The following is a 15,546-nucleotide window of genomic DNA, read 5'->3' as shown; positions in this document are numbered from 1 at the left end:
ATACCTAGCTGGCTGAGAAGACTACTGATATCATGACAGTAAACAAAGTGTTTGTCTTCGGAAAATAAGTCCACAAAAATTTGTTCACGCTTCCTGAAATGGGATACTTTAGCTGACCGGTGAAGTACATTCTTTTCTTGAAGCCTGGAGGCTAATAATTCAGCTGCTTTCTTTGATAGGCCCAAATCTCTTACTAAGTCATTCAATTCGGGTTGGCTAAACTGCTGAAGGGTTAATGACTGCTTGGCATCAGAAGAAGACCCTTCAGATTCTACAAACATTTCCTCATGCATCTTATCAAAATACACTTGATCACCATGTTCACTTTTTTCGTCCTTAGAAGAAATAAAACCATTGAAAACTGGAACCAGGAGTGTCTCAGAGTGTGGGATAGGTCGTATTGCTGAAGGAATATTAGGATATGTGATCATGTGCCGCTTTTTCTTGCCGATGCCCTTTGTATGTATCAGACAGAAATAACAGTCACTGCTGTGGTTCTTAGGTTCACGCCAAACCATGGGAATACCAAAAGGCATTCCTTTGCGTTTTCCTTTCGTCCAGTCATGAAGCATTTCCTCACAATTATGACACACAATATGAAGAGCCCAATTCTTGTCTTGATCGTCAAGGGGAACTTGAAACTAGGCAATATATGCATGTGTCACAAATGATGAAATATTGAGCCTTTGACGTTGAGGTTTGTTAACAGCCACACATAAAATAGAAGGTGTTCTATTCTTACATTTACGCTACTCGAAGAAGCCATGATTCAATCTTAAAACAAAATATGAGGGTGTTTTTATCAGATAATAATTTTTTACATTTAAAAACAACTACAATTATGTAAAAGTGATGTTTGTAAAACATTAATTGCCTTGTGGTTATGTTCAATCCAAGAGTCGTTGCCCTTTAACTCCAATTTAAAAACCAATGCATGCCATTAACTATAACAAAAAGAAATTAAAATTGCATAAAAACTAGAGCATGCACCAAAAAACAGATTTCAGATTTGGAATCAGCGATGCAGAAAGTTCCAAAACCTCATGCAATAGAAAACGAAAAAAAATTGTTCCCCAGTGTAATGACTACCTAAGTAATAGTGATCACCAGGAAATATAACTTCTCTTTCTTCAATCTGCATGTTAATATTTTTATTTCACTATTTTCTCATTAACTGAGAAGTGACCAGATGACTCAAGTGGACCCTTCCCTAACTCAGGCTTATCACAGTTACCTACCTTGGAAGGTAACAAATGGAAGATCTAACACAGAGCTCGTCTAATTGCATGTTAAGACAAGAACTTTTGTTTATTTATTTATTCATTTTAGGGGGGGGGGGAGAGAGAGAGAGAGAGAGAGAGAGAGAGAGAGAGAGAGAAGGGGGGGAGGAGCAGGAAGCTTCAACTCCCATATGTGCCTTGACTGGGCAAGCCCAGGGTTTTGAACCGGCGACCTCAGTATTCCAGGTCAACGCTTTATCCACTGCGCCACCACAGGTCAGGCCGACAAGAACTTTTTTTTTTTTTCCTTCATTTTTTCTGAAGCTGGAAACAGGGAGAGACAGTCAGACTCCCGCATGCGCCCGACCGGGATCCACCCGGCACGCCCACCAGGGGCGATGCTCTGCCCATCCTGGGCGTCGCCATGTTGCGACCAGAGCCACTCTAGCGCCTGAGGCAGAGGCCACAGAGCCATCCCCAGCGCCCGGGCCATCTTTGCTCCAATGGAGCCCCGGCTGCGGGAGGGGAAGAGAGAGAGAGAGGAAAGTGCGGCGGAGGGGTGGAGAAGCAAATGGGCGCTCTCCTGTGTGCCCTGGCCGGGAATCGAACCCGGGTCCTCCGCACGCTAGGCCGACGCTCTACCACTGAGCCAACCGGCCAGGGCTGGACAAGAACTTTTTAAGACATGCAGAATCAATCCAGGGTGCCAGGCAATGGGCTTCGGAAACATGAGGAAGCAAACCAAATCGTGCCGTTGACAAAATGTTCTCTATGCACAGCTGGGAAGACCCCAAGCCAGGCGGCTCTGGAGATGGGCCGTGGTGTCCCAGCACCATGTCTGACTATCTCGGACAGCTCGTTCACAGAACAGCGTGCAGACGCATGGCCCCAGCAGCGTGACTGTCCTGGTGACGTGAAGGAAATGCTGCTGGCATAGTCACAGAAAATGTCTACTGTGAAGTCGGCTGTAACGACCTCAGAGCATCACCTGTGTTGTCACGGTCCAAGCAAAACTTAAGTGGGCAAGCCCCTCATTCTAAAGCTGTGTTCTCAGGAAAACACATACTATAATTACAAGGACTTGGATATTCACTTCAGATTTTCTTCTCATGTGAGTTTCACTTGGCTTACTTTTCCCAGATAAAAGTTTGTTTTTCTTTTTAAATCCAACCAAAAAAGGAATTATATGCTGTTATTCAAATACATTAAGAAAAATGTAGTAATGGACAAGGAGAAAAAAAATGAACTGTTGCATCTTAACTCTTAACAATTAAAATCGCCCACCTCATAAATGTGGACATCCTAGAATGGAGATAGCATCTAGCACAAACTCCAGGAAAGGAAGCATTCATTCAAGCAGAACGTTTTTCTAGATAAGCTATCATAAATATATTCATAAAATTTCAGGAAGACTTTAAGCCACAGTATGTCACCAATGACTATTATGTGCTGTGTGCACAGGTGCTCCGGTGAGAAATGGGGGAGCCCGAGGGGCCGCCGCTCTCACATGGAAAACGCAGTTGGGACAAACAGGCACACACATGCATCAGACAGTTCAGTAAGGCATCAACATGCAATGTGCATGTCACTATGGCACACACTACACTGCTATAGCACCTGAAAGTACGGGAGTAGTAACTAAACTGCAGATTTCTTTGCGAAGGAGGTTTGGAGTTCACTTTGGCGTGGGAAATGAGAAGAGCAGTGAACCATACCTTCCAGAATTTTACTATCGGCAGGAAAAGAGTGTCAGGCAGGCAGGCAGAGGGAAGGGACCCGAGCAGAGGACTTCCCAAGGCCAGGGCTGAAGAGGCAAGCAGGGGCTGAGGGCATCAGGGGGCGACAGCAGGAAAGCACGACAGCAGGGAGAGGGGAGCCCCGGGGTCCAGGACCCCCATAACACTGCTTCCTGGACGGGGTCTCCAGAGGACTCAGCCATCTGAATGCATGCTATCACCGCGAGGAGCCTCCTGGCCTCAGACTCGAGTTTCGGGGAACTCTCAAAACTACTAAGCAGACCGTCTGAACGAGTTCAAACCCACCTCAGAGATATCACATGAAGAAATGGACAATGCCTTATTTTACTTTCCATGTTCGATCTATCAGCACACCAGCCCTGAGATGAGTGGAAGTCCTTCAAACAATTCGGAATCTCTTTAATTAGGATCGTCAGAACATGGTGTCAGAGAACCAGCACTAAAATAATCTCAAGATTTGCAGAATTGTGAAATTATCAAAACTTCCACCCATTGATAATACTAAACCACTTGTGGATATCACAAGTGACTTTGTCGAGATGGGTTTCTTACACCCTTTTCGCTGCAAGCCGAAACAGGAGGTGCTTGCACAGGAAGGTCAGACAGGACCACAAGGCAGCTGTCAGCTAAGCCACGCCACCTTCCATAATACAAACTAGGAACCAGGGGGAAAGGGATCACCTATATTTTGCGCAGTGAACAGAAAAGCAATACTTCACTCTGAGCAAATATATACAACATGGAGTCCATGATGTTAGTGGCAGGGCTGTGAGTGACAGAAAGAGCCGAGCCATCTGGGCATGTCCAGTGTGAAACTGACCAGTGGTGACTCCCTATTTATTTATTTTTTATTTATGTATTTATTTTTTGGTGACTCCCTATTTAACAATGACTACACGGCTTGACACATGAGCAAGGATGCCAGAGTCAGGGAGAAATTCACCTACAGCTCTAAGAACACAACAGAAACGTAAGTGACAGACCAGGGACAGACACGGGCTCTTCCTGCAAGCTTGATGTGTGCGCTGCCTCCTGACACCTGTTCCTTCCTGTCCAAGAGAGCCTTTCAGCTGCCCGTGCTTCTGTTGACTTTGTTCATCATGCCAATTTGCATGCTGAAACCAACACAAAATAATCACCTGTTTTACCAACAGTCTGCCTTCCGCGTTTTCCTGTGCTGACTTTTGTTTCTGTTTTCCTGACTTCTACTGGCTCATATACAAACAATCCTCCTGAAAAAACTGTTACTTGGTACCCACGAGCAACAACGTCCATTTTATCTAAAATATAATTTACAGTCAAAAGCTCCTGTCAGCTACTACAAGCATGGAATGGCAGGGAGGCAAAGGAAGAGGACAGGGTCCTGGGGGCACACAGGAGGGAGGAGACGGTGCTTCAACAGTCCTCCACGAACGCGAACGCGTCAAAATCACGCAGCTGACAGTTCAAGTCAAACCCATTACAACAAACACTGTGGGAAAATGAAAATTATTTAACAACAAGGACAGGGCCAGAGTAAACTGCCCCGAGGACATTAGAAAAAAATTAAAACAATTTTCTATTATTGAGTAGAAAGATACCCTCTGCCCTGTCTTTAATCACAACTGTCATAAATCTCCCATGCTCATTGCACAAGCTGTCCTTGCATCACGGTTCTTAAAGCTAGAAGAAAATTTAGACCATCAAAACCAGCCTCTGATTCCCTGTAGGAGAGGCGGCCCAAGAGGGTGATGAACTGGAGCCCTTCTGGAGCCTGCTCCCACGTGGACTCGGGGGCCCTCTTGTGTCATTCCGTGGGAACAGGATGTGACTGGTCTCTGCCATGGAGCACCAGCCCGTGCCCAGAGAAAGGTAACATTCGCTCTTCAATGCAGTACTTGGGGGTGACGTGGGTGGCAGGGGAGGCAAGAAAAATGGGCACCTGGTATTTCCAAATCACTATGCCCCTCTTCCCTGACACAAAATTTGCTCCTTTAAATAAAGCAAACATTTCTTTTTCTCTTCCCACACCTCTGATCAATGGCTGCTATAAGAAATGGGGGGTGGGGGAAACGTCATTTACAATTGGTTTAATATTAAAAAGGGAAGAAAAAAACATATGAATTCACACTCCCACACACCTGTTCCCCACTCTTTCCAGACTGATTTCCCAGGTTTTCTTGCTATTGGGTTTTTGTTTCCAAACCCAAGAGACCACTGTGGCAATGGAGAAAGGCTACAGATTTGTGTTAGCTGCACTACTGTCCCTTCCATTAGCATGTACAACCAACAGCTGACTGGAGGGGAGGGGGGAGGGGGACAGAGAAAAGGGAGCAAGGGAAGGAGAGAGGAAGAGAGAGAAAAATGCTCAAATACTTCAGATATCAGAGAAGAAAACCACGAGACAACACTGTGACCACATTTCCCCCTTGAAGGAAGTTCCGGCACAAACTGCGCCAGCAGGGGCCGTGGAGGGGCACGCCGGCTGCGGGGCTTCGGTCCTTCGTCACCTGCAAACAAACAGCGACCAGACACGTACCTGGCTGAGTCCTGCACTCAGTGCCCCGCTAATCCCAGGGAATGACTCCCGGTCTTTTGATGAATGATTTTTCTTAAAGTAGCCTGTTACGGAGCACAAGCGGTTTTTTTAAATACAGCTATGACTCAGACCAAACTATATATTTAAAATGCTCTAAAACTCCTATGTACGCTGACACCGCCATTACGTAACATAAAAGAACATGAGAAAGGCTGCAACTGTTAGCGGGCATCTTATTATTGTTTGCAGTACATTCTACCTACCTCACAGGGTTGTTGTGAGGAAAACTGTCAGATTTTGAAAAGTGCCTTGAGCTCCGCGGAGGAAAGGCGCTATATAAATGCAAAAACAAACAACAACAAATAAAATAACTATTTGTGCAATCTGTACTTGTGATCTTTAAACAGGCTTACAATATTAGCTGCAGCAGAAATCCTTACGATATTGACACCCAGAACCTTAAGCAGCTCCGGGCAATCTCAGCATGGTGAGAGCCAGGACGCTGAAACTCTCTGTCCAGACCAGGGGTAGTCAACCTTTTTATACCTACCGCCCACTTCTGTATCTCTGTTAGTAGTAACATTTTCTAACTGCCCACCGGTTCCACAGTAATGGTGATTTATAAAGTAGGGAAGTAACTTTACTTTATAAAATTTATAAAGCAGAGTTACAGCAAGTTAAAGCATAAAATAATAATTACTTACCAAGTACTTTATGTCGGACTTTCGCTAAGTTTGGCAGAATAAATCTTTATATAACAACTTACTATAGTTAAATCTATCTTGTTATATATACTTTGGTTGCTCCGCTCCTGCCCACCATGAAAGCTGGAGTGGTGGTCGGGACCAGGCTGACTACTACTGGTCTGGAACATCGTTGTACCCTTGATCACAGTGAGCTAGAAAGTCTAAGAATTTCTTGATGCTTTCTCCTCAAGCGCTTAATTTCAAAGTGACATTTAAAGTGATTCATAAGTTCATATCCAACCAACTGTGGATATGAATAATCGAATACATAAATAAGTAAAATAAAATTAGATGATTACGAGCAACAGAAGGATGAGGAGGGGCTGTACAGACTGACGTTTGGATTAGAAAAATCAAGAAAAGTTCCAAAGAAAAAGTGCCCCAAGATGACCCTTCTTATTTCTTTACAATGCCATTCCCCCTCAGCCAGGCCGGAGCTGAGTGGGAATGGCAGGGCATGCTCGGGGCGCGGCTGATCTTGGGGTGCTGCGGCTGCGCAGGGTGTTCCTGAGAGCGCCCGTCCCGGTTTACAACAGTCATCTCCCCACTCAGTTTTTTTTTGTATTTTTCTGAAGCTGGAAACGGGGAGAGACAGTCAGACAGACTCCCGCATGCGCCCGACCGGGATCCACCCGGCACGCCCACCAGGGGGCGATGCTCTGCCCCTCCGGGGCATTGCTCTGTTGCGACCAGAGCCACTCTAGCGCCTGGGGCAGAGGCCAAGGAGCCATCCCCAGCGCCCGGGCCATCTTTGCTCCAATAAAGCCTCGCTGCAGGAGGGAAAGAGAGAGACAGAGAGGAAGGAGAGGGGGAGGGGTGGAGAAGCAGATGGGCGCTTCTCCTGTGTGCCCTGGCCGGGAATCGAACCCGGGACTTCTGCACACCAGGCCGCTGAGAGTTTTTAAAAATCAGAGGTATTATACTAACAACTCTATTCTCCAGCTAATAGGAAGGATTTAAGTTTCTTTTTTTTTTTAAATTTTATTTATTCATTTTTTTAGAAAGAGAGAGAGGGAGAGAGAGAGAGAGAGAGAGAGAGGAGAGAGAGAAGGGGGGAGGAGCAGGAAGCATCAACTCCCATATGTGCCTTGACCAGGCAAGCCCAGGGTTTCGAACTGGCGACCTCAGCATTTCCAGGTCGACACTTTATCCACTGCGCCACCACAGGTCAGGCCCGGATTTAAGTTTCATAATTGACAAATCAACTAAATCTAAGATTTCCCAATAAAATGAAATTACTGTTTTGTTTATGGTATTTCTAGATAGTCATGCTATAACTGACCTACTTGTTAGTAAACAGAGATACAGTAAGAGTAAAGCATGAGCATTCATTATATAGCTAATTTAGAAAATTCTCAAGTCATTAAGCATCTACTATTTCTGAACACAGGACACTGAAGGAAGTCAAAAGCAGAAAAAAGAGGCCCTGGCTGGTTGGCTCGGTGGTAGAGCGTTGGCCTGGCGTGCAGGAGTCCCGCATTCGATTCCCGGCCAGGGCACACAGGAGAAGCGCCATCTGCTTCTCCACCCCTCCCCCTCTCCTTCCTCTCTGTCTCTCTCTTCCCCTCCCGCAGCTGAGGCTCCACTGGAGCAAAGTTTGCCCGGGCGCTGGGGATGGCTCAGGCGCTAGAATGGCTCTGGATGCAACAGAGCGATGCACCAGATGGGCAGAGCATCGCCCCCTGGTGGGCGTGCCGGGTGGATCCCAGTCGGGCACATGCGGGAGTCTGTCTGACTGCCTCCCCGTTTCCAGCTTCGGAAAAATGCAAAACACACACACACACACACAAAAGCAGAAAAAAGGGCATAAAAAAAAGAGAAACTAAAAACTGACAATCAAGTTACAGATGTATAAACACGAGAACAAAGAGACCATTATACAAATAACAGTCAGCTTGGAGGGTGAAAACCCAAACTCCAGTCCTGTCTTCTAGTCCCTTTGTTTGCACCCCAAAGAGAGAAGTGCACAAGCTGGTAATTTAAGAAAGAGTCATGGTTTATTAAAATAAAGCACTCTAGTTTCTATAAATATCTTTCAACGTGATGTAAGTCAACATTCTGGTAAATTCTTGCTCAAAAGATGAAGAACTAGAACAGAGAGTTTTATCTCCAAATAAATCCACTAAGATGAAAAGAGAATGTGTCCTGTTCACTGAGATTAAAGCTTCAGTAGCGGAATTTCTGTGTGTTCTCCGACGTCGGCGCACATGGTCTCTTCAAGTGCCTCTGAAACGAATGCTGAGCACGCTTGCGATACGGAATATCACTGCTCAGCCACAGGGGCCCTGGGCCATGTGGCTGCGACCCCACTCTGGTCTGTCTAAAACCAAGGGCCATTTCAGGGACTGCATGAGGAGAATTAAATGTACTGAAATATATGAGTAAATGTTTCTTCTGCATGTTTAACTTGGTTTAACCAGTCTTCATTTTAGATCCTTTCATTACTATTCATAAAAAAATTCTATGTACTGGATACATTTTAATCTAGGGGTGCCTGGATATAGTCTTAATGTTTGTATAGCAATCCTGACCTTGATACTTGAGGACACCCGGTTTGTAAGTGAGCCTGAGGACATTACTGGTGAGGAACTTTTCACCCACTTATCACATCACACGGAAGCCCAGGAGGCCAAGCACAGCCAGACTGACCTCAGGAGTCAGGATCGACCACAGGACTGACTGTCGGGACTGGACCACACTATTGCAGGCAGTGGGGAGCTTGCTAGAAATGGAGGCTCTCAGGCCCCACCCCACAACTACTGTCAGAACCAGCCTCCATACAAGATCTCCCAAGTGACTCCTACAAACTGATTAGGAGATGCAGTTGTCAAGAAGGACTTTTTATAGAAAATAGGGGTTATTTCCTATAGCAGAACCAGTAACAGGTAACCTTTCATTCTTTGGAACGGTCAAAGCATGGGGATCCTGAACACACAAATTTCTCTCCTAAGCACTAAAAATGTTTTGTAATTTTGATGGAATGCTTTCTAAATGGTTTATATGCTTCCATATTTTGATATATAAGCTTAACGAACATAATCTCACTCTCTCCTGATGATTTCAGGCCTTTACTTTGGGCCTTAACAGTGATATCGTGAACGCCGCTGACTATTATGAGAATCAGTGATTCACATGTCTTAACTCAGGGGCAGAAAAGCTCAACCATGACTTAAACACTATCGGGGTCCTCTAAAGAATGAGTGCTAGTCTCTTAAGTTCACTGTAAAATTTAGGGAAATGGGCATAAAATAATGCGAACCAGATTTTACTTGGACACAAGGGTATCTAATTCTGCTGATCTCCCCAAGGCCAACCACCGGTCTGCCTGCTTAGGGGTTTAAGACACCTGCCCTCTGAGGTAGAGAACCATTTAAAACCTCTCACATCTACCCCACCTTTTCACTCCATTTTAGTAAGCAAAAATGCAGGATGACAGGAAATTACACGAACACATCAAAGCACTTTTTTTGTGTGTGTGCGTAACAGAGGGGGGGGGGAGAGGTGGGGGACAAACATCCAAGGACAGACAGACAGGAAAGGAGAGAGATGAGAAACATCAATTCTTTGTTGTGGCTCCTTAGTTGTTCACTGATTGCTTTTTCGTATGTGCCTTGACTGGGGGGCTACAGCAGACCAAGTGACCCCTTGCTCAAGCCAGCGACCTTGCGCTTCAAGCCAGCAACCTTTGGGCTCAAGCCAGCGACCCCACACTCAAGCTGGAGACCTGAGGGTTTCGAACCCGGGTCCTCTGTGTCCCAGTCTGCTGCTCTATCCACTGTGCCACCACCTGACCGGGCTCAAGGCACATTTTTATCTGAATTACTTTTTTTCTGGATTCAGAATGTAATTAACAAATGCATCATATAGCATCTGATTTAAATTTTAGCAAAGGACAGAATGAAAAGTGAAAAAGATGGACATGAGATCTTCCTCTAATCACCTTTAGTCACTGACTCCTACCTCCAACTATTTATTGGTGACTATCCACCGGGTGATCAAGTCCTTCTAGGGTCAGTCACTGACACTGGAGCTACTGAATACCAGGGCTAGGGTGACAGGTAAGAGTGAACGCTGGCCCAGAACTTGCTCTACATTCTAAATCCCTGTGCTTTTCCATCACACTTGAAAACCCTCTGCCACAGAAGAGAAAAAGAAAAGCTGTAAAGCTCTGACTTACAGTGGATGGTGAAAGTCCATTATGAATTTACCAAAGACAGTGGTTTTCAACCTTTTTACACTTGGGGACCAGTGAAAACAGGAGAATTATTTCAAGGACCGCTACGGCAGAAAGTGCCCCGAGCATCAGTGAATCTGACTAAGGCCACTGGGTCTGGCATCTTCCTGCACCACCAGGGCGGTTGGCTCTTTCACGGACTGGTACAAAATTTCTGGCAGCCGGTCTGCAGACCAGCAGTTGGAAAACACTGACCCGAGAGCCTATTTTTGGGGAGATGGTGTTTAAGGGAATTAGAAAAAAGAAATGTAAAGGATGTAGTAGTATTTTATGTAGATGGCACTTGATAATAAAGTGCTTGCACGTCTATTTTCTTATACACACACTCAATGGAAGTATGTCTTTTAAAATACTCACTCTTAGCTGAATGCTTAGCTGCACCTCAAAGATTACGCATGATAGCAAAATTCTCTGTGTACAGTGGCAATTATTTTAAAAAAGAAAAGGCTGTAATAAAACCATGAAAAAAACAGATGTAACCTAATTTTAGTAGAAAAAAAAATTATATACACTTTTAAGATTTTACAGGATGCCTGTAAGATGTCTCTTTCAGAAATGATCAGCATTTAAATAGAATACAGAGAAGCTCCCCCAGCTTTATACTTTGACAGAAATATCCCGAGATAAAATCAGAACACAGAGTTAAAAACTGACAAGACTTTCAAAAGCTTCTGTTGCTTTTCTTGGCTCATGTATACAAAACCTTTCTGCAGTAAAGAACTTCCCTTTAAAGCCATTTAACATTCTGACTGAAAGTAAAATTAGCTATTTATTATCTTAAATCCAACATGATCTGTTTCATTCAGGATGAAGACTTAAAATTACCTAGTATTCATTTTGTGTGTTTGGAAACCTAAATAGGGATCAAGAACCAAGCTGGTTGCTAGGTCATCGTTTTCACAGAGCTCCTTGGCGGACATTCCAGAGGATGGTACATAGCGGCTCTGTCCTTCGAACCCAGAATTACCATTACCTGTGAAGAGAAAAGGAAAAGGAACTCAGGGTGAAAACTAGGAAAATCTACCTTAAGAACCTTTGCCTATTCAAGCTAGTAATCAAGAACTAAAATTATTTCCATTAATTTTAATGGAGAGTAGAGAACTAGTTGTAGAAACACAAAACCGCACGCTGTAAACTAACCCAATACCTCAGAGTACTTTGGGTAGCAGATACCGTCAGGCTTCCCAGGAAGTGGACCTGCCAGAATCTCTGGCTCAGACGCCCGGCCCCGCCAAGGAAGAGCGGAGTCATGGGGGATGGGCTGTTCATTAAGGCAGCAAGAGAGCATAAAGGGCTACTCCAGACAGAAGGGCAGAGCTGAGGAAAAGGGGGACCACGGACACTGCATAAGTGCCAGGATGGCACAGCTTAAGTCCCGGGGGAGTCCCGGGACTGAACTCCAGCTCCTTGCTGTTGGGAGGAGGGGTGACTATGATATCCACCTGCTGGTACCAGGTCCAGAGTGTCAGACACTGTGACAGTCTCAGATTACAGAGCTAGGGACGAAGGTGGGAAGGAAGAAAAGAGAATGATAAGCCTATCTCTAACTGACCTGTTTGAAATACAATTTTGAATGACTGGATAGACCAGGGGTCCCCAAACTACAGCTTGCGGGCCACATGTGGCCCCCTGAGGCCATTTATCTAGCCCCCGCAGCACTTCCGGAAGGGGCACCTCTTTCATTGGTGGTGAGAGGAGCACATTGACCATCTCATTAGCCAAAAGCAGGCCCATAGTTCCCAACTGGTCAGTTTGTTGATTTAAATTTACTTGTTCTTTATTTTAAATATTGTATTTGTTCCCGTTTTGTTTTTTTACTTTAAAATAAGATATGTGCAGTGTACATAGGGATTTGTTCATCGTTTTTATAGTCTGGCCCTTCAACAGTCTGAGGGACAGTGAACTGGCCCCCTGTGTAAAAAGTTTGGGGACCCTTGGGATAGACATAGGGAAGGTGATGGAAATAACAGGGCTTCACTGTGGAAGGGAACAACGTGGAGAGAGGAAGGGAGAGCTGAATCTGCAGGCCTGGGCGTTCCCTCGGCAGGGCTCTGGTGCGGTCCCCACCTGCACACAGCCTCAGACCTCTCAACTCTTCATGAAAAAGTAACCAAACACTGATTTCAGTCCCTGCAGTTGGTAGGTATATGTTCTACAATCACATGGTTGGCATGTAGGTATGTGAAAAGCTATCAAATCGCTGTATTTTCTGTAACAGCTTTACTAAACTATAATCTACATATCATCTCACTCATTTAAAGTGTAGAAATCAAAGGTTTTAACATATCCACATAAATGTGTAACTATCACCACAATCAATTCTGGAACATTTCATCACTCCCAAGAGAAACCCACACCCATTAGCTGTCACTACTGACCTCTGCCTCCCAGGCCCTGGCAGCCACTCATCTAGCCTCTGTCTACGGGTTTGTCTAGTTCGGGATTTTCCTCCGGGCGGAATCACAGTGTGCGGTCTGTGTGGCGGGCCTCTCTGAATCGGCACCATGCTGTCACGGCCCACCCGTGTGGTACATGCACCAGCACTTCATTCCTTAGAACGGCCAAATCATGTCCACTGTACAGCTAGACCGCAGCTTGTTCACTCATCAACTGGCAGAAATGCGGGCTATTTCCACTTTTTGGCTATTATGACCGATGCTTCCATAAACATTCGTGTAATGGTTTTGTGTATACGTATGTATGTTTCAGTTCTCTCAGGTACATCCCAGAAATGGAACTGCTAGCTCACATGGTAGCTCCACGCTTAACCTTGTGCGGACCTGCAAGGCTGTTTTTCAAAGTGGACGCACCATTTTATATTTCCAGCAGCAGTGCGTGAGGGCTCCAAGTTCTCCAAACCATCCACAACACGTGTACTATCTGTTCTTCTGATTCTAAATAGCCTAGTAATGTATAGTGATATCTATGGTTTTAATTAGCATTTTCCTGAGAACTGAGAGTCCTTTTTTCTTTAATTATTTAGTTTTCTGTATTCGATGGTGGTTCAGGTTTTGTTTTTGTTTTGTTTTTTAGTTTTCTGTAGAGAGTTCTTTTTTTAAAGATTGTTTTAGTTATTCTGAGTCGCTTCAATTTTCATAAAAATTTTAGGGTCAGCTTGTCAATTTCTGTGATTCTGGTAGGAAATGCATTCAATCTGTACATCATTTGGGGAGTACTACCATCGCAACAATATAAAGTTTTCTAATCAGTGAACACCTGATGTCCTATTTACTTAGGTCTTTTAAAATTTCAACAATGTTTTGTAGTTTTGTTTTTTTTTTGTATTTTTCTGAAGTTGGAAACGGGAGGCAGTCAGACAGACTCCCACATGCACCCGACCGGGATCCACCTGGCATGCCCACCAGGGGGCGATGCTCTGCCCATCTGGGGCATTGCTCTGTTGCAACCAGAGCCACCCTAGCACCTGAGGCAGAGGCCACAGAGCCATCCTCAGCGCCCGGGCCAACTTTGCTCCAATGGAGCCTTGGCTGTGGGAGGGGAGGAGAGAGACAGAGAGGAAGGAGAGGGGGAGGGGTGGAGAAGCAGATGGGTGCTTCTTCTGTGTGCCCTGGCTGGGAATCGAACCCGGGACTCCTGCACACCAGGCCGATGCTCTACCACTGAGCCAACTGGCCAGGGCCTGTTTTCTAGTTTTTAGAGTATAAGTATTCCAGGGGTCCCCAAACTTTTTACACAGGGGGCCAGTTCACTGTCCCTCAGACCGTTGGAGGGCTGCCACATACAGTGCTCCTCTCACTGGCCACCAATGAAAGAGGTGCCCCTTCCGAAAGTGCAGCGGGGAACTGAATAAATGGCCTCTGGAGGCCCCAGTTTGAGAACGCCTGTACACTTTTATTGTTTCTTTTTTTCAATAAAATAGTTTCAATTTTGAGTTGTTCACTGCAAGTATATAGAACTACAATTCATTTTTATATGCTGATCTTGTATCCTGCAACCTTGTAAACCCTGATCAGTTCTAATAGGTTCTTAGTGAATTCCTTAAGATTTTCTACATACACAAGCACATCATCTGCAAAGAAGAGATGTTTTACCTCTTCCTTTCCAATCTGGATACTTTTTAGTTAATTTTTCTTACCTAATTGCTATGATTAGAATCTCTAGCACAATGGGAATAGAAGTGGTAAGAATGGGTTTTGTGTCTTGTTCCTGATCTCGAGGAAAACCACTTTAATATTTCACCACCATTAAATATAGCATTAGCTTAGATTTTCCACAGATGTCCTTTATTGGGTTGAAGAATTCCTTTCTATTCCTAGTTTGTTGAGTGTTTTTTTCCTGAAAGGGTACTGCATTTTGTCAAATGCTTTTTATAAACAGTGGTACCTTGAGATATGAGCAGACCAACATACGGGGAAAAAATTATTATTATTATTTTTTTAAGATACGAGCTGCGACTCGGTCTGTCTTTTTGTTCGAGATCCGAGTGAAATTCTGAGATATGAGTCATGATTCGAGAAGCTGCCGCTAGTTGGCACATTGGCGCACAGGTCCAGTATTGGCAGCACAACACCAGCATCTCGTTCTTTCTCAGGTGTTACCTGCAGAATCAGTGGAATCTCGTGTGCTGTACTTGTTCTTGCATCATTTTTGCATTTTTTACTAACTTTTTTTTCTGTGCTATCATGGGGCCGAAGAAAGTGAGTGTAAAGGACAGTGGTGAGAAGAAGAAGAGAATGATGTCGATAGAAGTAAAGCAAGAAATAGAAAAACATGAGCATTGTATACGAGTGATTGAGCTGGCAAGGCTGTACAACAGCAATACACCTACAATTTGTACCATCCTTAAACAAAAGGGTGCCATCAAAAGCGCAAAGCGAAAGGAACTACAATTCTGTCCCAACTAAGGACAAATATCTGCCTGACCTGTGGTGGCACAGTGGATAAAGTGTTGACCCAGGAATGCTGAGGTCATTGGTTTGAAACCCTGGGCTTGCCTGATCAAGGCATATATGGGAGTTTATGCTCCCTGCTCCTCTACCCTTCTCTCTCTAAAAATGAATAAATAAAAGCTAAAATTAAAAAAAAAAAAAAAAAAAAAAAAAGACAAATA

The 15,546-nt window shown here is 44.6% G+C and overlaps 1 protein-coding gene across 6 annotated transcripts in view; it reads right to left on the bottom strand.

Annotated features, from left to right (window-relative positions):
- KMT5B (lysine methyltransferase 5B) overlaps positions 1-15,546 on the bottom strand; it is a 62,080-nt gene that overhangs the window by 23,899 nt on the left and 22,635 nt on the right. For 4 of the 6 annotated variants that reach the window (XM_066385913.1, XM_066386224.1, XM_066385987.1 and 1 more), the window contains 2 exons: positions 11,301-11,448; positions 5,759-5,827 (listed from right to left, as the gene is read on the bottom strand). The exons of 1 other annotated variant lie outside the window; for it this stretch is intronic. In XM_066385913.1, the coding sequence (XP_066242010.1) occupies positions 5,759-5,827; positions 11,301-11,448 (217 nt within the window). The remainder of the gene's footprint in view (positions 1-5,758; positions 5,828-11,300; positions 11,449-15,546) is intronic. One more of the 6 variants, XM_066386147.1, reaches the window with a different exon arrangement.

Source organism: Saccopteryx leptura, chromosome 1, assembly GCF_036850995.1.
Source record: "Saccopteryx leptura isolate mSacLep1 chromosome 1, mSacLep1_pri_phased_curated, whole genome shotgun sequence".
Lineage (NCBI taxonomy): Eukaryota > Metazoa > Chordata > Mammalia > Chiroptera > Emballonuridae > Saccopteryx > Saccopteryx leptura.
The sequence above is the reverse complement of the archived record's forward strand: the minus strand, read 5'-3'. Positions and strand labels throughout refer to the sequence as shown.